Consider the following 25,598-nt stretch of genomic DNA (forward strand, 5'->3'; position numbering starts at 1 on the left):
AAGAAAAAGAGACCTGGTCTGTTGCTCAGTGGTCCAAACTCCTCTTTTCTGATGAGAGCAACTTTTGCATCTCATTTGGAAACCAAGGACCCAGAGTCTGGAGGAAGAATGGAGAGGCACACACTGCAAGATGCTTGAAGTCCAGTGTGAAGTTTCCACAGTCTGTGTTGATTTGGGGAGCCATGTCATCTGCTGGTGTGGGTCCACTGTGCTTCATTAAGTCCAGGGTCAACGCAGCCGTCTACCAGGAGATTTTGGAGCACTTCATGCTTCCTTCCGCAGACGAGCTTTATGGGGATGCTGACTTCATTTTCCAGCAGGACTTGGCACCTGCCCACACTGCCAAAAGCACCAAAACCTGGTTCAATGACCGTGGGATTACTGTGCTTGATTGGCCAACAAACTCGCCTGACCTGAACCCCATAGAGAATCTATGGGGCATTGCCAAGAGAAAGATGAGAGACATGAGACCGAACAATGCAGAAGAGCTGAAGGCCGCTATTGAAGCATCCTGGTCTTCCATAACACCTCAGCAGTGACACAGGCTGATAGCTTCCATGCCACAATGCACTGAGGCAGTAATTGCTGCAAAAGGGGCCCAAACCAAGTACTGAGTACATATGCATGCTTATACTTTTCAGAGGTCCAATTGTTGTGATTCAGGGCCAGCCTGTGGGTCCGGCAGCCGGCTCGGATGTCTCGGATGACTCAGATGAGGGGGAGGAGGAGGGTGTTGAAGACGAACTTGCTGATGATGGCTTGGAGGCTTCGCAGAGCCCCCAGCCAGGGCCCTCTTCTCAGCTGCGCGAGCCCGAGAGTGCGGAGGATGATGACCCACAGCTGGTCCTGTTCAAGGACGCCCGACGCAGGAGGCAGTCAAGCAGGAACAAGCAGAGAAAGGCTGTGGGACTCCTCGGGAGGAGGCACAGGGAGGCCACGCCCTGAACTCTAAATAAAAGGAGTGTTTGGGGAAGGGCTGGTTGCTGAAAGCAACCGTTCCGTTTGAGGATTCTAGTTCCAGTGTTTTGTTTCTTGTTCTGTGGTTTGTGTAATAAATCTTGGCAGACGCTTTCCAGCCTCAGACGCTCTCCAGTCTCTACTGTTTATATAGGGGTTGCCTTTCTGCAAGGCCGGTAGCAGGCTGGTTCAGAACAGTTTGCTTTCAGCCTCCCACCCCTTACTACTACGATGGAGCAGCTACGTGCCGAGAATGCTCAGCTCACTCAGCAACTCAGTTTGCTGGCAGCTCAGGTGGCTCAACTGCAAGCTCAGGTACATGCTGCACCCCCACCCAGGAGGAAATGTCAGATAGCAATGCCGGATAAATTTGCTAGCGATCCAGAACTGTTTCCTGCCTTCCTGGGACAATGCCAGCTTTTTATCAGCGTGAGAGCAGCTGATTTCCCCACTGACCGGGATAAGGTGGGATTCGTGTTAAGCCTTCTTTCGGGGGATGCAGCTCATTGGGGCACGCCTCTGCTGGTACAACCTAGCCCTTTGTTGGATAACTTTGGGGGGTTTTGTGACCATATGCGCCTAATGTACGAGGACCCAATTAAGACGCAGACTGCCCCCGATGCCTGAAAGCTCTGAGGCAGGGTCAACGCCCCCTACAGGCCTATATCAGCGATTTCCGGCTGCTTAGCCAGGATTCCGCCTGGAATGAGGCTGCGCTCGTGGATGCCTTCCAGGATGGATTGTCGGAGGAGATGTTGGATGAGCTGGCCCGCGTGGACATTCCCTCAGACCTGAATGGGCTGATCCATCTTTGTCTGCGGATCGATGCCCGGCTGCAGCAGCGAAAGAGTCGCCGTGCCACCCCACAGACCCCTGCCGCCCCTGTTGTGCGTGAGCCCCCAGTCCAAAGGGAGGAGCCAATGGAGCTGGGTGCCGCCAGGTCTCGTCTATCGGTGACGGAAATGGACAGACGATGATCGGGGGAGTTGTGTTTTTACTGTGGGGACCCTGGACTTTTGGCTGCTTCTTGCCCAAAGAAGCATCAGCGGGCATCAGTGACCAAGCCTGCCCCGAGAAAGTCCCCTACTTTGCTGTCGGGAAACACCCCGAGCCCCGATCTAGACGGTGTGATAGATCGGGCGACCCCCAACAACCACACCGAGCGACGCCGTTCCGATGGTGCCTGTGAACCTCCACGGCATTTGATTTTGGAGGCACGTCTGATCCTTCCTGGCAAGCCAGAGGGGATTCCAGTCCATGCCTTAATTGACTCTGGGGCTACCACAAACTTTATGGACTCGGCCTTTGTGGCCAAATGGGCTGTTCCCCAGTGTCCGGTGGATCCGCCCATGTTAGTGGAGACTATCGATGGTCGAGTGCTCCTGTCCGGGCCTATTACGGCCGCCACGCAACCAGTGTGTATGGCCATCAGTTCCCATGTGGAGGCCATCCAGTTCTACATCACTTCGGATCTGCACTTCCCCGTGGTCTTGGGACTGGCGTGGCTCCGGGCGCATGATCCACAGATCTATTGGTCTCAGAACTTGGTTACCTTTCCAAGCTTGCAGTGCGTGGACCACTCCCGCCATATCTGTGCCGGCCAGGTGGAGGGTTCCCCAGGGGTTTCCTTGCCTCCCGAACTGTCCGACTTTGCTGATGTGTTCAGCGAGTCAGAGGCGGATCAGTTACCCCCGCACAGGCCCTATGACTGCTCCATTGATTTAGTCCCTGATGCGCCTCTCCCAGTGGGGCGTTTGTACTCCATGTCGGAGCCCGAGTTGGCTGCATTGCGGGACTTCCTGGAAAAGAATTTGGCTCACGGTTTCATCCGGCCCTCGTCCTCGCCAGTGTCTGCGCCCGTGCTCTTTGTCAAAAAGAAGTCGGGCGAGTTACGGCTTTGCTGTGACTACCGGAAACTCAACGCCATCACGGTGCGCAACCATTACCCGCTGCCCCTCATCCCCGAGCTCTTGGACCGACTCCGGGAGGCTAAGATCTTCACGAAACTGGACCTGCGTGGAGCTTACAACCTCGTCAGAGTTCGGCCGGGTGATGAGTGGAAGACGGCGTTTGGTACTCGCTATGGACATTTTGAGTACACGGTGATGCCGTTTGGCCTGACCAACGCCCCCGCTGTGTTTCAGCATTTTATGAACGACATCTTTCGGGATCTGTTGGACCAGTTTGTCGTGATCTACCTGGACGACATCCTGATCTACTCCCCGTCGCGTGAAGTGCATCATCAGCATCTCCGTCAGGTCCTGCAGCGCCTCCGTGAACATCGGCTGTTTGCCAAGTTGGAGAAGTGCCAGTTCTACCAGGTGACCATCGATTTCCTGGGTCACCGCATTTCTCCTGAGGGCATCGCCATGGAGCCGAGTAAAGTTGAGTCGTTGCAGAGTTGGCAACCCCCGCGTCGCGTGAAGGATGTTCAGCGACTTCTTGGATTTGCCAACTACTATCGAACATTCATCCCTGGCTTTGCCGCCTTGACAGCCCCCCTCACCCGGCTCCTGCAGAAGAAGACTCGGTTCCAGTGGAACGCACCAGAACAACAGGCATTCCAGGCTTTGAAGGACGCCTTCATGAAGGAGCCCATCTTGAAGCATCCTGACCCGCAACGGCCGTTTGTTGTGGAGGCGGACGCCTCCGACATTGCCATTGGGGCCGTGTTACTCCAGGCAACGACACCCAGCGGTACCCTTTTCCCTTGCGCGTATCACTCTCGGAAATTGAACCCCTCGGAGCGCAACTATACCATCTGGGAGAAGGAGCTGCTGGCCATCAAGGCGGCGTTCGAGGCTTGGAGACATCATCTGGAGGGGGCGCGGCATCAAATCGAGGTCCGGACGGACCACAAGAATCTGGAAAGCCTGCAGACCGCTCGGAATTTGAACCAACGCCAGATCCGGTGGTCCCTTTTCTTTGCGAGGTTTGACTTCCGGGTTCGGTACATACCAAGCGGGCACAATCAGAGAGCGGATGCTCTGTCCAGGAAGCCCGAATATACCCGAGTGGAAGACAAGCTTCTGCCCAGGACAGTGATCCCCGTCGAGTCTTTTGCTGCGGTGCGGGAGCCGGTTGATATACGGGCTCGGATCCGGGAGGCGCAGCAGCAGGAGGCGTGGGTGGCTCAGCGGAAGGAGGAGGTGGGGCCAGACTCGCCTTGGACGGTCACGGATGGACTCTTGTATTATCGTGACCGGCTCTATGTTCCGGGAGGGCCATTCAGGGGACTCGTCCTCAGCCAGTGTCATGATAACCCGGCAGCGGGGCATTTTGGCCTGTTTAAGACTCTGAACCTGGTCTCCCGTACCTTCTGGTGGCCCCGAGTCCGACACGACGTCCAGTCTTATGTCACCTCCTGCATCCCATGCAGGCAGGCCAAGTCAGCGACGGGGGCCCCGCCTGGTTTACTGCAGCCTTTGCCAACACCCAAGAGACCCTGGGGGGCTGTGTCCATGGACTTTCTGACGGATTTACCCCCATCCTCCGGCTTCACGACAGTGTTTGTGGTGGTGGACATGCTGACCAAGATGGCGCACTTCATCCCCTGTCGCGGCTTACCGTCAGCTCGCGCCACTAGTCGCATGTTCATCCAACAGGTGTTTCGGCTGCACGGCCTCCCCGATAGAGTCGTCTCCGATAGGGGGGGCCAGTTTACAGCCCGCTTCTGGCAGGAGTTGATGCGTGCGTTGGACATTAAGGTTTGCCTCTCGTCCGCGCATCATCCTCAAACTGACGGGGGTACCGAGAAGGTCATCGGTATCCTGGAGCAGTATCTGCGCTGCTACGTCAACCTGCAGCAGGACAATTGGGTGGACTATCTGGCCATAGCCGAGTTTGCCTTTAATAACTCGCAGCACACCTCCACGCAGATGACACCGTTCTTGGCCAATGTGGGTTATCACCCCCGGTTTTTCCCCCTTTGTCCCGTGGACTCACCGGAGCCGGCGGCGAACGACTTCATGGCGGAGTTACAGGCGATCCATAGATTGGTGCGACGGCAGCTGGAGAAGGCCAAGGCCGACTACAAGAGGTTTGCCGATCGGTCGAGATGGGATACGCCTCAACTATCGGTGGGGGATCGGGTCTGGCTGTCCACCAGGAACCTACCGTCCACACGGCCGGCGAGGAAGCTGGACCACCGTTACCTTGGACCGTTCCCAGTCGAGGCTGTCATCAATCCGGTCGCCTATCGTTTAACTCTGCCACGTTCCCTGCGCGTGCACCCAGTCTTCCATCGGTCCCTGTTGGTCCCCGAACAACCGGCTTGTCCACTCCGCCAAGCGGAACCTCCCCCATCAGGACCTCGTGATGGAGGCAGCACCCCCGAGTACGAGGTCGCCAGCATCAGGGATTCCCGTTGGTTGAAAGGTCGTTTCCAGTACCTGATCGAGTGGAAAGGGTACGGGCCGGAGGACTTCACATGGGAAGACGCGACCGCCGTTCATGCCCCTGCGTTGGTGACTGCTTTTCACGAACAATTTCCATCCCGACCGCATCCGGATCGGCAGCCCCGGGGGAAGGGCCCTGCGGTGCGGGATAGTGTTGTGATTCAGGGCCAGCCTGTGGGTCCGGCAGCCGGCTCGGATGTCTCGGATGACTCAGATGAGGGGGAGGAGGAGGGTGTTGAAGACGAACTTGCTGATGATGGCTTGGAGGCTTCGCAGAGCCCCCAGCCAGGGCCCTCTTCTCAGCTGCGCGAGCCCGAGAGTGCGGAGGATGATGACCCACAGCTGGTCCTGTTCAAGGACGCCCGACGCAGGAGGCAGTCAAGCAGGAACAAGCAGAGAAAGGCTGTGGGACTCCTCGGGAGGAGGCACAGGGAGGCCACGCCCTGAACTCTAAATAAAAGGAGTGTTTGGGGAAGGGCTGGTTGCTGAAAGCAACCGTTCCGTTTGAGGATTCTAGTTCCAGTGTTTTGTTTCTTGTTCTGTGGTTTGTGTAATAAATCTTGGCAGACGCTTTCCAGCCTCAGACGCTCTCCAGTCTCTACTGTTTATATAGGGGTTGCCTTTCTGCAAGGCCGGTAGCAGGCTGGTTCAGAACAGTTTGCTTTCAGCCTCCCACCCCTTACTACTACGATGGAGCAGCTACGTGCCGAGAATGCTCAGCTCACTCAGCAACTCACTTTGCTGGCAGCTCAGGTGGCTCAACTGCAAGCTCAGGTACATGCTGCACCCCCACCCAGGAGGAAATGTCAGATAGCAATGCCGGATAAATTTGCTAGCGATCCAGAACTGTTTCCTGCCTTCCTGGGACAATGCCAGCTTTTTATCAGCGTGAGAGCAGCTGATTTCCCCACTGACCGGGATAAGGTGGGATTCGTGTTAAGCCTTCTTTCGGGGGATGCAGCTCGTTGGGGCACGCCTCTGCTGGTACAACCTAGCCCTTTGTTGGATAACTTTCGGGGGTTTTGTGACCATATGCGCCTAATGTACGAGGACCCAATTAAGACGCAGACTGCCCCCCGATGCCTGAAAGCTCTGAGGCAGGGTCAACAGGCCTATATCAGCGATTTCCGGCTGCTTAGCCAGGATTCCGCCTGGAATGAGGCTGCGCTCGTGGATGCCTTCCAGGATGGATTGTCGGAGGAGATGTTGGATGAGCTGGCCCGCGTGGACATTCCCTCAGACCTGAATGGGCTGATCCATCTTTGTCTGCGGATCGATGCCCGGCTGCAGCAGCGAAAGAGTCGCCGTGCCACCCCACAGACCCCTGCCGCCCCTGTTGTGCGTGAGCCCCCAGTCCAAAGGGAGGAGCCAATGGAGCTGGGTGCCGCCAGGTCTCGTCTATCGGTGACGGAAATGGACAGACGATGATCGGGGGAGTTGTGTTTTTACTGTGGGGACCCTGGACTTTTGGCTGCTTCTTGCCCAAAGAAGCGTCAGCGGGCATCAGTGACCAAGCCTGCCCCGAGAAAGTCCCCTACTTTGCTGTCGGGAAACGCCCCGAGCCCGATCTAGACGGTGTGATAGATCGGGCGACCCCCAACAACCACACCGAGCGACGCCGTTCCGATGGTGCCTGTGAACCTCCACGGCATTTGATTTTGGAGGCACGTCTGATCCTTCCTGGCAAGCCAGAGGGGATTCCAGTCCATGCCTTAATTGACTCTGGGGCTACCACAAACTTTATGGACTCGGCCTTTGTGGCCAAATGGGCTGTTCCCCAGTGTCCGGTGGATCCGCCCATGTTAGTGGAGACTATCGATGGTCGAGTGCTCCTGTCCGGGCCTATTACGGCCGCCACGCAACCAGTGTGTATGGCCATCAGTTCCCATGTGGAGGCCATCCAGTTCTACATCACTTCGGATCTGCACTTCCCCGTGGTCTTGGGACTGGCGTGGCTCCGGGCGCATGATCCACAGATCTATTGGTCTCAGAACTTGGTTACCTTTCCAAGCTTGCAGTGCGTGGACCACTCCCGCCATATCTGTGCCGGCCAGGTGGAGGGTTCCCCAGGGGTTTCCTTGCCTCCCGAACTGTCCGACTTTGCTGATGTGTTCAGCGAGTCAGAGGCGGATCAGTTACCCCCGCACAGGCCCTATGACTGCTCCATTGATTTAGTCCCTGATGCGCCTCTCCCAGTGGGGCGTTTGTACTCCATGTCGGAGCCCGAGTTGGCTGCATTGCGGGACTTCCTGGAAAAGAATTTGGCTCACGGTTTCATCCGGCCCTCGTCCTCGCCAGTGTCTGCGCCCGTGCTCTTTGTCAAAAAGAAGTCGGGCGAGTTACGGCTTTGCTGTGACTACCGGAAACTCAACGCCATCACGGTGCGCAACCATTACCCGCTGCCCCTCATCCCCGAGCTCTTGGACCGACTCCGGGAGGCTAAGATCTTCACGAAACTGGACCTGCGTGGAGCTTACAACCTCGTCAGAGTTCGGCCGGGTGATGAGTGGAAGACGGCGTTTGGTACTCGCTATGGACATTTTGAGTACACGGTGATGCCGTTTGGCCTGACCAACGCCCCCGCTGTGTTTCAGCATTTTATGAACGACATCTTTCGGGATCTGTTGGACCAGTTTGTCGTGATCTACCTGGACGACATCCTGATCTACTCCCCGTCTCATGAAGTGCATCATCAGCATCTCCGTCAGGTCCTGCAGCGCCTCCGTGAACATCGGCTGTTTGCCAAGTTGGAGAAGTGCCAGTTCTACCAGGTGACCATCGATTTCCTGGGTCACCGCATTTCTCCTGAGGGCATCGCCATGGAGCCGAGTAAAGTTGAGTCGTTGCAGAGTTGGCAACCCCCGCGTCGCGTGAAGGATGTTCAGCGACTTCTTGGATTTGCCAACTACTATCGAACATTCATCCCTGGCTTTGCCGCCTTGACAGCCCCCCTCACCCGGCTCCTGCAGAAGAAGACTCGGTTCCAGTGGAACGCACCAGAACAACAGGCGTTCCAGGCTTTGAAGGACGCCTTCATGAAGGAGCCCATCTTGAAGCATCCTGACCCGCAACGGCCGTTTGTTGTGGAGGCGGACGCCTCCGACATTGCCAATGGGGCCGTGTTACTCCAGGCAACGACACCCAGCGGTACCCTTTTCCCTTGCGCGTATCACTCTCGGAAATTGAACCCCTCGGAGCGCAACTATACCATCTGGGAGAAGGAGCTGCTGGCCATCAAGGCGGCGTTCGAGGCTTGGAGACATCATCTGGAGGGGGCGCGGCATCAAATCGAGGTCCGGACTGACCACAAGAATCTGGAAAGCCTGCAGACCGCTCGGAATTTGAACCAACGCCAGATCCGGTGGTCCCTTTTCTTTGCGAGGTTTGACTTCCGGGTTCGGTACATACCAAGCGGGCACAATCAGAGAGCGGATGCTCTGTCCAGGAAGCCCGAATATACCCGAGTGGAAGACAAGCTTCTGCCCAGGACAGTGATCCCCGTCGAGTCTTTTGCTGCGGTGCGGGAGCCGGTTGATATACGGGCTCGGATCCGGGAGGCGCAGCAGCAGGAGGCGTGGGTGGCTCAGCGGAAGGAGGAGGTGGGGCCAGACTCGCCTTGGACGGTCACGGATGGACTCTTGTATTATCGTGACCGGCTCTATGTTCCGGGAGGGCCACTCAGGGGACTCGTCCTCAGCCAGTGTCATGATAACCCGGCAGCGGGGCATTTTGGCCTGTTTAAGACTCTGAACCTGGTCTCCCGTACCTTCTGGTGGCCCCGAGTCCGACACGACGTCCAGTCTTATGTCACCTCCTGCGTCCCATGCAGGCAGGCCAAGTCAGCGACGGGGGCCCCGCCTGGTTTACTGCAGCCTTTGCCAACACCCAAGAGACCCTGGGGGGCTGTGTCCATGGACTTTCTGACGGATTTACCCCCATCCTCCGGCTTCACGACAGTGTTTGTGGTGGTGGACATGCTGACCAAGATGGCGCACTTCATCCCCTGTCGCGGCTTACCGTCAGCTCGCGCCACTAGTCGCATGTTCATCCAACAGGTGTTTCGGCTGCACGGCCTCCCCGATAGAGTCGTCTCCGATAGGGGGGGCCAGTTTACAGCCCGCTTCTGGCAGGAGTTGATGCGTGCGTTGGACATTAAGGTTTGCCTCTCGTCCGCGCATCATCCTCAAACTGACGGGGGTACCGAGAAGTTCATCGGTATCCTGGAGCAGTATCTGCGCTGCTACGTCAACCTGCAGCAGGACAATTGGGTGGACTATCTGGCCATAGCCGAGTTTGCCTTTAATAACTCGCAGCACACCTCCACGCAGATGACACCGTTCTTGGCCAATGTGGGTTATCACCCCCGGTTTTTCCCCCTTTGTCCCGTGGACTCACCGGAGCCGGCGGCGAACGACTTCATGGCGGAGTTACAGGCGATCCATAGATTGGTGCGACGGCAGCTGGAGAAGGCCAAGGCCGACTACAAGAGGTTTGCCGATCGGTCGAGATGGGATACGCCTCAACTATTGGTGGGGGATCGGGTCTGGCTGTCCACCAGGAACCTACCGTCCACACGGCCGGCGAGGAAGCTGGACCACCGTTACCTTGGACCGTTCCCAGTCGAGGCTGTCATCAATCCGGTCGCCTATCGTTTAACTCTGCCACGTTCCCTGCGCGTGCACCCAGTCTTCCATCGGTCCCTGTTGGTCCCCGAACAACCGGCTTGTCCACTCCGCCAAGCGGAACCTCCCCCATCAGGACCTCGTGATGGAGGCAGCACCCCCGAGTACGAGGTCGCCAGCATCAGGGATTCCCGTTGGTTGAAAGGTCGTTTCCAGTACCTGATCGAGTGGAAAGGGTACAGGCCGGAGGACTTCACATGGGAAGACGCGACCGCCGTTCATGCCCCTGCGTTGGTGACTGCTTTTCACGAACAATTTCCATCCCGACCGCATCCGGATCGGCAGCCCCGGGGGAAGGGCCCTGCGGTGCGGGATAGTGTTGTGATTCAGGGCCAGCCTGTGGGTCCGGCAGCCGGCTCGGATGTCTCGGATGACTCAGATGAGGGGGAGGAGGAGGGTGTTGAAGACGAACTTGCTGATGATGGCTTGGAGGCTTCGCAGAGCCCCCAGCCAGGGCCCTCTTCTCAGCTGCGCGAGCCCGAGAGTGCGGAGGATGATGACCCACAGCTGGTCCTGTTCAAGGACGCCCGACGCAGGAGGCAGTCAAGCAGGAACAAGCAGAGAAAGGCTGTGGGACTCCTCGGGAGGCGGCACAGGGAGGCCACGCCCTGAACTCTAAATAAAAGGAGTGTTTGGGGAAGGGCTGGTTGCTGAAAGCAACCGTTCCGTTTGAGGATTCTAGTTCCAGTGTTTTGTTTCTTGTTCTGTGGTTTGTGTAATAAATCTTGGCAGACGCTTTCCAGCCTCAGACGCTCTCCAGTCTCTACTATTTATATAGGGGTTGCCTTTCTGCAAGGCCGGTAGCAGGCTGGTTCAGAACACCAATATTGTTCTATGTACACTCCTTGTTTTATTGATTGCATGTAATATTCTAATTTACTGAGATTGTGGATTTGGGGTTTTCATGAGCTGTACGCCATAATCATCACAATTATGACAAATCACGGCTTGAACTATCTTGCTTTGCATGTAATGAGTCTATCTCATATATTAGTTTCCCCTTTTAGGTTGCATTACTGAAATAAATGAACTTTTGCACAATATTCTAATTTTTCGAGTTTCACCTGTAGAAGGGACCAGAATTTTCTTCTAACAACACCTTAACAGTTAACCATTAATTCACCCCAGCCATCACAAATGGTCAGAGAGCTGGAAGTAAAAATAGCAGTGAACCATACCGTGTTTCCCCGAAAGTAAACCCGTCCCCAAAAGTAAGCCCCAGCTGATTTTGGGGGGGTGGACCTAATATAAGCCCTCCCCCTTAAAGTAAGCCCTACTTAAGGGCCTGTATGGACAGCCTGCCACCGATTCCGTCTGGTTTCACCCTAGACACAAGGTAAGGAGGGGGATCTGCCAGTGCCTCTGTGACGAGGTGAAGCCAATGGGGGAGGGAGATCTGACACACGATACCGGTATACCGAGTGTTGTAATTCCGTGCCAGCCTGTGACCCCGGCAGCTGAGTCTAGCGAATCTGAGGAGGAGGAGGAGGGGCCTGGGGAGCCGTCGGAGTCGGAGGAAGGCTCTGATGAGTTCCAAGTCTTACATTCCAGTGAGGAGCCTGGCCCTTCCGCTTGTGCTCAGGATGAGACGCAGCTGTGTGGGGAGGCTGGCTTGGACTCGGAGGACGCACAGCTGGAGGACATGAGAGACGCCTGCAAACGAAGACAGGCCAGGAGAGGAGTAGACCAGACGGAGGCAATGGGGCGACTCTGGGGGAGGGGGAGAAGGCACTGAGAAGCCACACCTTGAGGACTGAATTACAAAAAGGGAATGTGTGGGCAGTGCTGGTTGCTGAAGGCAACCATTGCAAAGTACTTAATGGGATCATGTTCTGTTGGTATTGCCGGTGAATAATTCTCTGTTTTGCATTGTGTTTCATGTGGACAATTTTCTCCATTTGGATTGTGTTTTGTTGCCTTTGTTTTTGGACCATTTGGCAGGTTTGTTCCCAATATTAAAAGGGGTTTGTTTTCTTCTGAGTCTCCAGCCTACTTGTCAAAAGTGGTTTTGTCCTTCTGCATTTAACAAGGACGTACATAGGTTGGGACAGAACAGTTTGCCTTCAGCCTACCCCCCTACTATTATGGAGCAGTTATGTGTGGAGAATGCCCAGTTCTCCCAGCAGCTGGCTTTGTTATCAGCTCAAGTGGCTCAGCTGCAAGCACACGTCCCTGCTGCTCCACCACCCAGGAGAAAATGCCAAGTTGCGATGCCGGACAAATTTGATGGCAATCCGGATATGTTTCCTGCTTTTCTGGGACAATGCCAGCTATTTATCAGCCTGAGAGCAGCTGATTTCCCATCTAACTGGGATAAAGTGGGGTTTATGATAAGCCTTCTCTCTGGTGCTGCAGCTCGTTGGGGCACACCCCTGCTAGCCCAACCTAGTCCTTTGTTGGACAACTTTGTGGGGTTTTGTGATTACATGCATCTGATGTACGGGGACCCCATTAAGATGCAGACTGCTACCCGATGCCTGAAAGCTCTGAGGCAGGGCCAACGCCCCCTACAGGGCTATATCAGCGATTTTCGGCTGCTTAGCCAGGATTCAGCCTGGAATGAGGCTGTGTTCGTGGACGCTTTCCAGGATGGATTGTCGGAGGAGATGTTGGATGAGCTGGCCCGTGTTGATGTTCCCCCAGACCTCAATGGGCTGATCCATCTGTCTGCGGATCGACGCTTGGCTGCAGCAGAGAAGGAGTCGCCGTGCCACCCCAGAGACCCGTGCAACCCCCATTGTATGTGAGACCCCTCTCCAGAGGGAAGAGCCAATGGAGTTAGGTGCTGTCAGACCTCACCTATCGTTGGCAGAAATGAACAGACGACGTTCAGGGGGGTTGTGTTTTTACTATGGGGACCCTGGGAATTTGGCTGCTTTCTGCCCCAAGAAGCGATGAAGGGCGTGTGACCAAGCCTGCCCTAAGAAAGCCACCTGCTCCTCTGTCGGGAAACGGCCTGAGCTCGACCTGAAGGGCGTTTAGGGTCGGGCATCCCACATCACCGAGCGACGCCCTTCAGATGCTACCCACGGACCTCCATGGCATCTGATACTGGAGGCGCACCTGATTCTTCCGAAGTTGCCCAAGGGGATTCTCGTTCATGCATTGATTGACTCTGGGGCCACCACGAACTTTATGGATGTAGCATTAGTGGCCAAATGGGAGATTCCCCAGTGCCTGGTGGAACCGCTGATGTTAGTGGAGACCACTGATGGTCGAGTGCTCCTGTCTGGGCCAATTAAGGCCGCCACGCAACCATTATGTATGGCCATCAGTTCACATGAGGAGGCCATCCAGTTCTATATCACCTCAGACCTGCATTTCCCTGCGGTCTTGGGACTGGCATGGCTCCGGACACATGACCCACGGATTTATTGTTCAAAGAACTTGGTCACCTTCCCAAGCTTACAGTGCATAGACCACACCCATCAAATCTGTGCCGGCCAGGTGAAGGGTCCCACAGGGGTCTCCTTGCCCTCCAAACTGGCAAATTACACTGATGTGTTCAGCAAGACTGAAGCGGATCAATTGCCACCGCACAGGCCCTATGATTGCCCCATCGATTTAGTCCCTGATGCGCCTCTCCCAGTAGGGCGTTTATATTCCATGTCGGTCCCCGGCTTGGCCATGTTGCGGGACTTTCTGGAGAAGAATTTGGCTCGCGGTTTCATCCGGCCCTCGTCCTCGCCAGTGTCTGCACCCGTACTTTTTGTCAAAAAGAAGTCAGGCGAATTGAGGCTGTGCTGTGATTACAGGAAATTAAATGCCATCACGGTGCACAATTGATACCCGCTGTCCCTCATCCCTGAACTCCTGGACCGGCTCTGGGAGGCAAAGCTCCTTACAAAGTTAGACTTGAGAAGAGGCTACAACCTTGTCAGGGTGCGGTTGGGTGATGAGTGGAAGACGGTGTTTGGTACTCAGTATGGGCACTTCGAGTATACAGTGATGCCGTTTGTCCTGACCAATGCCCCGACAGTGTTTCAGCATTTTATGAATGACATTTTCCGGGACTTGTTAGATCAGTTTGTCATGATCTACTTGGACGACATCCTGATTTACTCCCCGTCGCGAGAGGCACACCATCAGCATCTCCATCAGGTCCTGCAGCGGCTCTGAGAACATCAGCTGTATGCTAAACTGGAGAAGTGCCAGTTCTACAAGATGACCATCGATTTCCTGGGTCACTGCATTTCTCCTGAGGGCATCGCCATGGAGCCGAGTAAGGTTGAGTCTTTGCAGAGTTGGCAACCCCCACGTCGTGTGAAGGATGTTCAGAGACTTCTTGGGTTCGCAAACTATTATCGAGCTTTCATCCCTGGGTTTGCTGCCTTGACAGCCCCCCTCACCCGGCTCCTGCAGAAGAAGACTCGGTTTCAGTGGAACGCTCCAGAACAACGGGCTTTCCAGGCTTTGAAGGAAGCCTTCATGAAGGACCCCATCTTGAAGCATCCTGACCCACAACGGCTGTTTGTCGTGGAGGCGGACACCTCCGACATTGCCATTGGGCGGTGTTACTCCAGGCAATGATGCCCGGTGGTGCCCTCTTCCCTTGCCCATACTACTCATGGAAACTGAATCCGGAGGAGTGCAATTACACCATCTGGGAGAAGGAGCTACTGGCCATCAAAGTGGCGTTCGAGGCCTGGAGGCATCATCTGGAAGGGGCGCAGCATCAAATCAAGGTCTGGATGGATCATCCAAATTTGGAAAGCCTGCAGACCACTCGGAAATTGAACCAACGCCAAATTCGGTGGTCTCTTTTTTGCGAGGTTCAATTTCCATGTAACGTAAATAACCAGCAGTCACAACCAAAGAGCGGATGCTGTCCTGGTAGCCCGAATATTCCCAAACAGAAGACAAGCTTCTGCCCGGGACAGTGCTCCCCATCGAGTCTTGCTGTGGTGCAGGAGCCGATAGATGTACGGGCTCAGATTCAGGAGGCTCAGCAGCAGGATGTGTGGGTGGCTCAGCAAGAGGAGGAGGTGGGGCCCAATTCCCCATGGACAGTCACGGATGGACTCCTCCACTATCGTGACCGGCTCTATGTTCCGGGAGGGCCACTCGGGGGACTCATCCTCTGCCAGTGTCATGATAATCCGGCAGAGGGGCATTTTGGCCTGTTCAAGACCCTGAACTTGGTCTCCCATACCTTTTTATGGCCCTGAGTCCGACATGATTTCCAGGCCTACGTCACGTCCTGTACCCATCGTAGGCAGGCCAAGTCAGCAACGGGGGCCCCGCCCGGATTATTGCAGCCCTTGCCAATGCCCAAAAGACCTTGGGGGGGCTGTGTCCATGGACTTCCTGATGGACTTACCCCCGTCCTCTGGATTCATGACGGTGTTCGTGGTGGTGGATATGCTGACCAAGATGACGCATTTCATCCCGTGAAATGGCAGGTTTGTTCCCAATATTAAAAGGGGTTTGTTTTCTTCTGAGTCTCCAGCCTACTTGTCAAAAGAGGTTTTGTCCTTGTGCATTTAACAAGGACGTACATAGGCTGGGACAGAACACCGGTTCCTTACCCCCGAATGGCTTGTTCTGCTGCCTCATCACAGAGGCATTGAGCGTGACATGCAAGGCGGCAAACAGCTGGTTTCAGCACGACACGGCCATTTGCTGCCAGCCACAGCCATTTGCCACCTTACGCATCACGCCCAATGCCGCTACCATGAGGACTGGAGGATCCTCCCCCTTCTAATCCACTTTCCATTATACCAGTTCCTTACTGCTGCCCAGCTTGTTCCGCGGCCTCATGGCAGCGGCATTGGGCAGGAGGAGGGAAATGGCCAGTTTTGATGCGACACGGCCATTTGCCGCCTCGCATGTCACACGCAATGCTGCTGCCAGGCCTACCGTACGTTAACTCTAACCCCCACTGCCCCCCAACCCTAACAGAAGATGGGAAGCCCTGGGGGGGGAAACATAAAAACTTGGGTGGGGGGAAAAAACGGTTTTTCCCATTTGTTTCCAAACTGCTTTGGAAACAAACGGGAAAAACTGTTTTCTTTCCCACCCATGTTTTTCCTACAGCCTTGTGTGGGTCAGATGGGGGGGAATCTGCCAGGCCTCAGGGCTGCGCCACTGGCGAGTGCAACGCGGCTTGGCCGAAAGCAGTCACATAACATGTGGGGCAGGTCCCCCCCCTCACCTGCCCATTCTCTTTTCTGTCAGAGAAGAGAACTTTGCAGCTCTGCCTACAGAGCCACCAAAGCAGCAGGTGAAGCACCGAAGGCTCGGGGAAAGAGGGTGGTGAAGTGGGCGGGCGGGACACATGTCCTTCCCGTGCCAAGCTAGCCCCTGCAGCCCCCCGTGCCGTTTCTCCTTCGTGATCCACCGCCGCGATGTGCAGGGAAACAAAGGAATTTTTTGGGGGGGAAAAATGTCAATCAATTCCAACTTCACAAGAACTATTTTTTTCCGCAAGAAGTTGGAATTGATTGATTGACCTTTCCCCCCCCCCAAAAAAAACTTCCTTTGTTTCCCTGCATGGGGCAGTGGCAGATCTTGAAAGAGAAATGGCACGGGGCTGGGAGTGAGGTAAGCAAAGAAAGACAATTACTGGGGGGAGCGAGGATTTCTTTACTTACCTGCCCCACGTGTTCTGAGGCTGCTTTCGGCCGAGCCATATTGCACTCATCAATGGCCCGACCGACCGCTTCACCACCCTCCCTCCTCAAGCCCCCGGCGCTCCCCCTGCCACTTTGTTGGCTCTCTAGGCAGAGCTGTAAAGTTCTCTTCTCTGACAAAGAAGAGAATGGGCAAGTGAGAGGGGAACCTCCCCCACTTGTTCCGTGGCCGCTTTCAGCCAAGCTGCATTGTGCTTGCCAATGGCCCACCCTCTTCACCACCCTCCCTCCCCGAGCCTCCGGCCCTCCACCTGCTGCTTTGATCGGCCTGGCAGCCTACTTGGGGCTGCAGGGCTAGCCTGGCACAGGAAGGGCATGCTCTCCACCCTCCCGCCACCGCACAGGGTAAGGTTGCCACGCCCAAATGCTCTCGCCTACGCCAAGTGTTTTTTTTTTACTAACCTGCCTTTCAGCTACACTGTGTTTCTCCGTTCACTTCTCAGCCATCACCGTGTGTTTGTGGGAGAAAAAAAATCAGACTTTCAAACTTCTCGCAAGATCTCAAAAAGTTAGAAAGTCTGATTGAAATTTTATTTTTTACCAGTAGTCCCACAAACACATGGTGAAGGCTGAGAAGCGAACAGAGAAATGCAATGCAGCTGAAAGGCAGATTAGTAAAAAAACGCTTGGGGGATGCGAGGGCATCTGGGCGGGGGCAGGCGCGGCAACCTTACCCTGCACAGCTTCGGCAGGTGTCTGCCAGGTGGAGGGAAGCAACTGGTCCGGCACCACGCTCTCGCCACTGCATTGCTTCTCCACCCCGTGCACAGGACCTGCCCCACCCCCCATGTACTTGCGGCCTACTGGTACCGGTACCGGCAAAAAGTAAGCCCTCCCCAAAAGTAAAACCTAGGGCTTACTTCAGAGCCCAAAAGAAAGAAAGACTGGGTCTTACTTTCAGGAAAACATGGTATTAATGTTCTTATGAACAACCAGCACTGGGCACTGATCAAATCAGGTATTACACAACTTATATTTAAACAAAGACATTTTGCCCCTCATTAATCTATAAGACACTACATAACAACAATATTGGAGAGGTGAAAGAAGTATTTCTCAGTTACCCCTTTTCTACAACTTACTTTGTGGCAAATATATGTAATAGTTTTGACAATAACATTATAGGCATCCACAGAAAAATATGGTTACTTGGCATAATGCTCACACCCTAGGATCTGCAGTGACAACATTCAGCTAGAGGAACTTAAAGTTCAGCCTCTTTCCTGAAAGTAGAACTTTATGAAGTTTAATACTTCAAGAGCAGAGCACTTATGAAAACAAAAAATATCTCCATGCTACTGCAAACAATGATCAAGAGAATGGACTTAATCCTCTCCCAGGGTTAAATCAACACTTCATTAGCAACAGGGATTGTGGGGTATGAGATCCAATCATGAAACAAAATAAACAGAATATGGAGTACCAAGTACAAATAGAAGGCAGGTTTAGAGGAAGAACTGGAGAGAAGTAATTAATAACATAAATGAACTATGATAAAGTCCTGAACTCCTGCTGAGAGTCCCTGTGGGATAGGTGGCAAATAAATAAAATAAAACCATAGTAGTTAGCTCAACGGTTAAAGACGCTGAGCTTGTCAGCTGGAAAGCTGACAGCCCAGGTTCAGGACACGAGCACTGTGCAATGGGGTGAGCTCCCATTACTTGCCCCAGCTCCTGCCCACCTAGCAGTTTGAAAGCATGCAAATGCGAGTAAATAGGTACCACTTCAGTAGTCTTCACTCAGTCATCTCAGTGCTTTGTTCGGAAGCATGTCTACATACCTTGGAGGACAAAATAACCAAAAGCAAGCTAGGGGTGACAGGGAGCATCAGGGGAGCTTTGTTTATGGTATGGCATGGTATGGTATGGTATGGTATGGTATGGTATGGTATGGTATGGTATGGTATGGTATGGTATGGTATGACCTTTTTCATCTTAACTAATTATGTTGGCGGTTAGTTCAGTAAGACAAAGCTACTACCACCTAACAAAGAAAGGCAACAATCCCCCCAAATATCTGCAGTAAATTTGGTAAGAGCAATACAGGTAATCCTCGACTTATAATGCTTCAAAGTTAAAATGGCCTAAGTAAAAGTGATTTATGACCTGTCCTCACAGTTACAACCATTGCACCCCCCATTGTCACATGATCACAATTCAGGCACTTGGCAACTGGCTCACATTTCTGACCGGCTGCAGCATCCTGCAGTCACGTGATTGCAATTTGTGACCTTTCCAGCCAGTTTCCAACAAAAACAGTCAATTGGGGAAGCTGGATGTACTTAATGATCACATCATTCCCTTATTGTGGTAAAAATGGTTGTAAAATCAGCTCTCATCACACTTTACAACTGCACTCACTTAAGATGGAAATTCCAGTCCCAATGGTGCTTGTACGCCAAGGACTACCTGTGTTCTGTTACCCTTTAAATGTAACCATCTTAGGCCCAGTACTCTTCAATATCTTCATAAATGACTTAGGTGAGGGAATAAAAGGGGAACTCATCAAATTTGCAGATGACACTAAGCTGGCAGGAATAGCCAACACCCCAGAAGACAAGCTCAGGATCAAAAAGGAACTTGACAGACTTGAACAATGGGCCCTATCTAAAAAAATGAAATTTGATGGTGGAAAAGTAAGTTTCTATAGTGAGGGAAAAAATTATTAGATCCCCTGCTGATTTTGTACATTTGGCCACTGACAAGGAAATCAGTCTATAATTTTAATGGTAGGTTCATTTTAACAGTGAGAGACAGAATAACGACAAAAAAATCGAGAAAAACGCATTTCAAAAAAGTTATAAATTGATTTGCATTTTAATGAGTGAAATAAGTATCTGACTCCTTTGCAAAACATGACTTTGTACTTGGTGGCAAGACCCTTGTTGGCAATCATAGACGTCAGATGTTTCTTGTAGTTGGCCACCAGGTTTGCACACATCTCAGGAGGGATTTTGTCCCACTCCTCTTTGCAGATCTTCTCCAAGTCATTAAGCTTTCGAGGCTGACGTTTGGCAGCTCGAACCTTCAGCTCCCTCCAGAGATTTTTTTATGAGATTGTCTGGAGACTGGCTAGGCCACTCCAGGACCTTAATGTGCTTCTTCTTGAGCCACTCCTTTGTTGCATTGGCCATGTATTTTGGGTCATTGTCATGCTGGAACACCCATCCACGACCCATTTTCAATGCCCTGGATGTGGGAAGGAGGTTTTCACACAAGATTTGAAGGTACATGGCCCCGTCCATCGTCCCTTTGATGCGGTGAAGTTGTCCTGTCCCCTTAGCAGAAAAACACCCCCAAAGCATAATGTATCCACCTCCATGTTTGACAGTGGGGATGGTGTTCTTGGGGTTACAGGCAGCATTCCTCCTCCTCCAAACACGGTGAGTTGAGTTGATGCCAAAGAGCTCGATTTTGGTCTCATGTGACCACAACACTTTCACCCAGTTCTCCTCTGAATCATTTAAGATGTTCATTGGCAAACTTCAGACGGGCCTGTACATGTGCTTTCTTGAGCAAGGGAATCTTGCGAGCATTGCAGGATTTCAGTCCTTCATGGCGTAGTGTGTTACCAATTGTTTTCTTGGTGACTATGGTCCCAGCTGCCTTGAGATCATTGACAAAATCCTCCTTTGTATTTCTGGGCTGATTCATCACCGTTCTCATGATCATTGAAACTCCACCAGGTGGGATCTTGCATGGAGCCCCAGACCAAGGGAGATTGACAGTTATTTTGTGTTTCTTCCATTTGCAAATAATCGCACCAACTGTTGTCACCTTCTTACCAAGCTGCTTGGCAATGGTCTTGTAGCCCATTCCAGCCTTGTGTAGGTCTACAATCTTGTCCCTAACATCCTTGGACAGCTCTTTGGTCTTGGCCATGGTGGAGTTTGAAATCTGATTTGATTGCTTTTGTGGACAGGTGTCTTTTATAAAGGTAACAGGGTGAGATTAGGAGCACTCCCTTTAAGAGAGTGCTCCTAATCTCAGCTTGTTACCTATATAAAAGACACCTGGGAGCCAGAAACCTTGCTGATTGATAGGGGATCAAATACTTACTTCACTCATTAAAATGCAGATCAATTTATAGCTTTTTTGAAATGCGTTTTTCTGGATTTTTTTGTTGTTATTCTGTCTCTCACTGTTAAAATAAACCTACCATTAAAATTATAGACTGATCATTTCTTTTTCAGTGGGCAAACGTACAAAATCAGCAGGGGATCAAATATTTTTTCCCTCACTGTACATTTAGGCAAGAAAAACCAAATATAGAATAAGTGATATCTGGCTCAGTAGTAGTAACTGAGTGAGTGATCTTGGGAGTCCTAGTAGACAATCACTTAAACATGAGTGAGCAGTGTGCAGCAGCAGCCAAAAAAGCTAATACAATCCTTGGTTGTATAAACAGAGGTATAGAATCAGAATCACCCGAAGTATTAGTACCACTTCATAAATCCTTAGTAAGACCACACCTGGAATACTGCATCCAGTTTTGGACACCACATTACAAAAAAGATGTTGAGACTTTGGGAAAAGTGCAAAGAAGAGCAACTAAGATGATTAAAGGCCTGGAGACAAAAACATATGAAGAATGGTTGCAGGATTTGGGTTTGGCTAGTCTAGAGAAAAGAAGGACTAGGGGTGACATCATAGCAGTGTTCCAGTATTTGAGAGGTTGACACAAAAGAGGAGGGGGTCAACTTATTTTCCAAAGCACCAGAAGGCAAGACAAGAAACAATGGATGGAAACTAATCAAGGAGAGAAGCAACCTGGAATTAAGGAGAAACTTCCTGACAGTGAGGACAATTAACCACTGGAACAGGTTGCCTTGAGAAGTTGTGGATGCTACATCACTGGTGTTTTTTAAGAAAAGACTGGACAGTCACTTGTCTGAAATGGTAATAGGATCTCCTGCTTGAGCAGGGGGTTGGACTAGAAGACCTTGAAGGTCTCTTCCAGCTCTCTTCTGATTAACCAGGAAGTATTTCTTGTTTGATATGTAGATTTCAACATACATTCTTATCTTCATTGCAAAAGAATGTCTAATACAGATGATTTGGCCTACTAAGGCCTAATGCTGAACAACATCCAGATAACTTTTATGATGATTTAGGAATAAAATCTCATTTTATAAACACTATAAGGAACTTACTTCTGTATTCAAATGTATTTAATATTCTCTAGCATTCCTAGTATGCAAAATGCTTTACAATCCTTTATCTAGTTTTGCTCCATGCAACATGGCATGACTCTACACCAGGGTGGATAATAATCGATTTTTTAAAAAAATAAATTAAAAAAATCAGATTTTTTTATTTAAATTGGATTTTTTATTTTTATCTAATTTATTTTAATAAAATACTTTTGGAGTAAAAATCTATCTAAATATAGTTTTCTATTTAAGATACATTAATAATTTAGTTTATTCAGCATGAAATGGAGCTTAGTTATGTAGCATGAGGCTGTATATTCTGCAATATGTACGTTTTTGGTAAACTCATTCAATGAATCCAAGCTCTGCAAGCTGAGATAACATGCACTGCATTGATATATTCACACAATTTCACAGTAACCATGAGATAAATCATAAAACAAAGTTCAGGAATATTCCTTTATCCCACTGTTTTGCAAATCTATGTACATTACAAAGTATATGATTGTTTGAAGAGAAATGCATCTGTACCAGGCTCTAAGTGTTTTAGTTAAATAAAAGAATTTGAGTAGTTTTCCAACTATATGTGATTAACCTATTAACCTAAAATCGGTTCTGATATCACTGTTTTACTAACCCGACAGCTTATTATTCTAAATAGGAAACCTTCCTTTTGTTTGCAAATAATATTAAAGATTCTAACTACCAGCTAAAATGAATCCTTACATTTAAAGAGCACCTGTCATTTCAGATCCATCATGGCAGTGCCTGTTAGCGGGCATCCACTCACCTGCTGCCCGCCATGTCCCTCACCTTGTTGTGTCACTGCCGCATCACCAGCTGTCCCATTAAAGTGAATAGGACTGTCGGTGAGTCAACAGTGGGTCAGAGGAGCCACTGCGGGACAGAGATGACAGTTGCTCTTTAAAAATCATGACTTAAATCAAGTTGATTTAAATCAAGCCTTTTTACTAGTGATTTAAATCAAATCCACCCTGCTCTATACCTTTATAAATGAGTTTCAGGCAAAGGTCTGATGGAGCCAGAGCTTCAACTACTGCTACTCTTGAGAATCCACAAGACACAGTCCTCAAAATTGAACAGTGGAAATAGTTAACGGTTACTGTTTTAGGTTGAGAATCTTCTTGATCCTATGCTCCTTTAGTTCTGCACACATCATAGAACATAGAAGAACATAGAATCATAGGGTTGGAAGGGTCCTTGGAGGTCTTCTAGCCCAACCCCCTGCTCAAGGCAGGAGACTTTATTTCATTCCCGACAAATGGCTGCCCGGTCTCTTCTTAAAAGGCCTCCTGTGATGGAGCACCCACAACTTCTGGAGGCCAAGCCGTTCCCCTGATTTCATTGTTCTCACTGTCAGGAAATCCCTTCTCAGGTCCAGGTTGGATTCTCTCTTTAAAGAGCTTGTTCAGCAACCATTTGAACTCACGACCAAAGTTATGAAGCTGAAGTGGGGGTACCCACTGTATGACTGCCACGCTTGGGCAGATTCCATTAAGGCTGTAAGTTGAGAACGACCCGTGCTTATTTTCTGATGCTTGATGTTTGCTTAATGTTTCTCCCTAGTAGGAGCCTAGCGGAGATGGTGAGGCCATCATCCCACTTCTTCATAACTTAACAGTTTCCTACATGTTTGCATTCATCCCTCCAACCCTTAGTGGAACTTTTAAAACTGTACTGACCTTCATTCTCTAGATTCCTGAGCTAGTTTTAAGATACTGTACCTCAACTGTTATATCATAAATGTTATCTGCTTGTAGAACAGAGAGCTTATATTTTATTTCAGTTCTGTTAATTTCCTTTCCTCTGGTAACAAGAGAAAAGTAAAGCAGCTTTGTTTTTTAAGCATTAAGCCATGTTCTATTTTTAAGATGTTGACTTAACTAAAATCTTTTAGCATGGCTTGGTAAGGCTAATTATATAAAGAATGCAACTGATAAAATATTGCAATTGGCAGGCTGAGAACAAACAGTTAAAAGCCTCACTTGACTCTGAAGTTCACTCTGCTGCTTAAGGCGCAGGTTCTCTGGAGTGTCAGCCACCATGGTGAAGGACTGCTTTGGATAATGTCTGCAAAAAATAAATAAAAAATAATTAAGGAAGCAGTACTAACTACTCCCCTTTCTAGGTTGTTTACTGCATTTTTGGTTTCTGAACAAATTCTGGACCTTCAAGATAATGCTATCCATCACAGTAAGAGTATTTACAATTTAATGCTGTTACTTTCAGTCCCTGAAAGATTAAAAAAATAGTCAAAATTTAAAGTTGAAAAAAGAGGAAAAAGACACATGGTTTTGTACAAACATTTTATTAATAGCTGGGAATATTATTTTATTTATTTTTTATTTTTTATTTTTATTACATTTATATCCCGCCCTTCTCCGAAGACTCAGGGCGGCTTACAAGCTTAGCAGTAGCCTTCATTCTATGTATATGCCTGCTTGTTAGGGCTTTCACACACCCCCAAGCGGCATTATTACAAAGTCAGCTTATTGCCCCCAACAATCTGGGTCCTCATTTTACCTACCTCGGAAGGATGGAAGGCTGAGTCAACCTTGAGCCTGGTGGGATGCGAACCTGCACTAATTGCAGGCAGCTGGTGTTACTTAAGGAGGCATCAGCCCACTGCTCCACCAAGGCTCTAATGTATTAGGCTAATGTATGTTAACAGGTTAGGGAAAGCTGAGTTGAAAACTTTCCTTAACTAAAAGCCAGTACCTTGTTGATGTTAGCTGCGAAGTCGTGTCCGACCCATCGCAACCCTATGGACAACGTTCCTCCAGGCCTTCCTGTCCTCTACCATCTGCTGGAGTCCATTTAAGCTCACGCCTACTGCTTCAGTGACTCCATCCAGCCACCTCATTCTCTGTCGTCCCCTTCTTCTCTTGCCCTCAATCTTTCCCAGCATGAGGCTCTTCTCCAGTGAGTCCTTCCTTCTCATTAGATGGCCAAAGTATTTGAGTTTTAGCTTCAGGATCTGGCCTTCTAAAGAGCAGTCAGGGTTGATCTCCTCTAGGACTGACTGGTTTGATCGCCTTGCAGTCCAAGGGACTCGCAGGAGTCTTCTCCAGCACCATAGTTCAAAGGCCTCAATTCTTTGGCGCTCAGCCTTTCTTATGGTCCAGCTTTCACTGCCATACATTGCAACTGGGAAGACCATAGCCTTGACTATACGCACTTTTGTTGACAGGGTGATCTCTCTGCTTTTTAGTGTGCTGTCTAGATTTGCCATGGCTTTCCTCCCCAGGAGCAAGCGTCTTTTAATTTCTTGGCTACAGTCCCCATCTGCAGTGATCTTGGAGCCCAGGAAAATAAAATCTGTCACTACCTCCATTTCTTCCCCATCTATTTGCTAGGAATTGAGAGGGCCGGATGCCATGATCTTGGTTTTCTTAATGTTAAGTTTCAACCCAGGTTTTGCACTCTCCTTCTTCACAAGTAACACGAGGCTCTTTAGTTCTTCTTCACTTTCTGCCATTAGAGTGGTATCATCTGCATATCTTAGGTTGTTGATATTTCTTCCGGCAATCTTAATTCCAATTTTTGATTCATCTAGCCCTGCTTTTCTAATGATGTGCTCTGCATATAAGTTAAATACACAGGGCGACAGTATACAGCCTTGCCGGACTCCTTTCCCAATTTTGAACCAATCTGTGGTTCCGTGTCCAGTTCTCACTGTTGCTTCTTGGCCCACATATAGGTTTTTCAAGAGACAAATAAGATGGTCTGGTACTCCCATCTCTTTAAGAACTTGCCA

General features: G+C 50.7%; 1 protein-coding gene across 1 annotated transcript in view; it reads right to left on the minus strand.

Annotated features, from left to right (window-relative positions):
* Positions 1 to 25,598, minus strand: part of LOC310648303 (uncharacterized protein) — a gene marked incomplete at its 3' end in the record, with an annotated part of 505,350 nt that overhangs the window by 242,144 nt on the left and 237,608 nt on the right. The window contains exon 3 of the mRNA XM_083376068.1: positions 23,827 to 23,911. Coding sequence (XP_083232194.1) covers positions 23,827 to 23,911 — 85 coding nt within the window. The remainder of the gene's footprint in view (positions 1 to 23,826; positions 23,912 to 25,598) is intronic.

Source organism: Vipera ursinii, assembly GCF_947247035.1.
Source record: "Vipera ursinii genome assembly, chromosome: W".
Lineage (NCBI taxonomy): Eukaryota > Metazoa > Chordata > Lepidosauria > Squamata > Viperidae > Vipera > Vipera ursinii.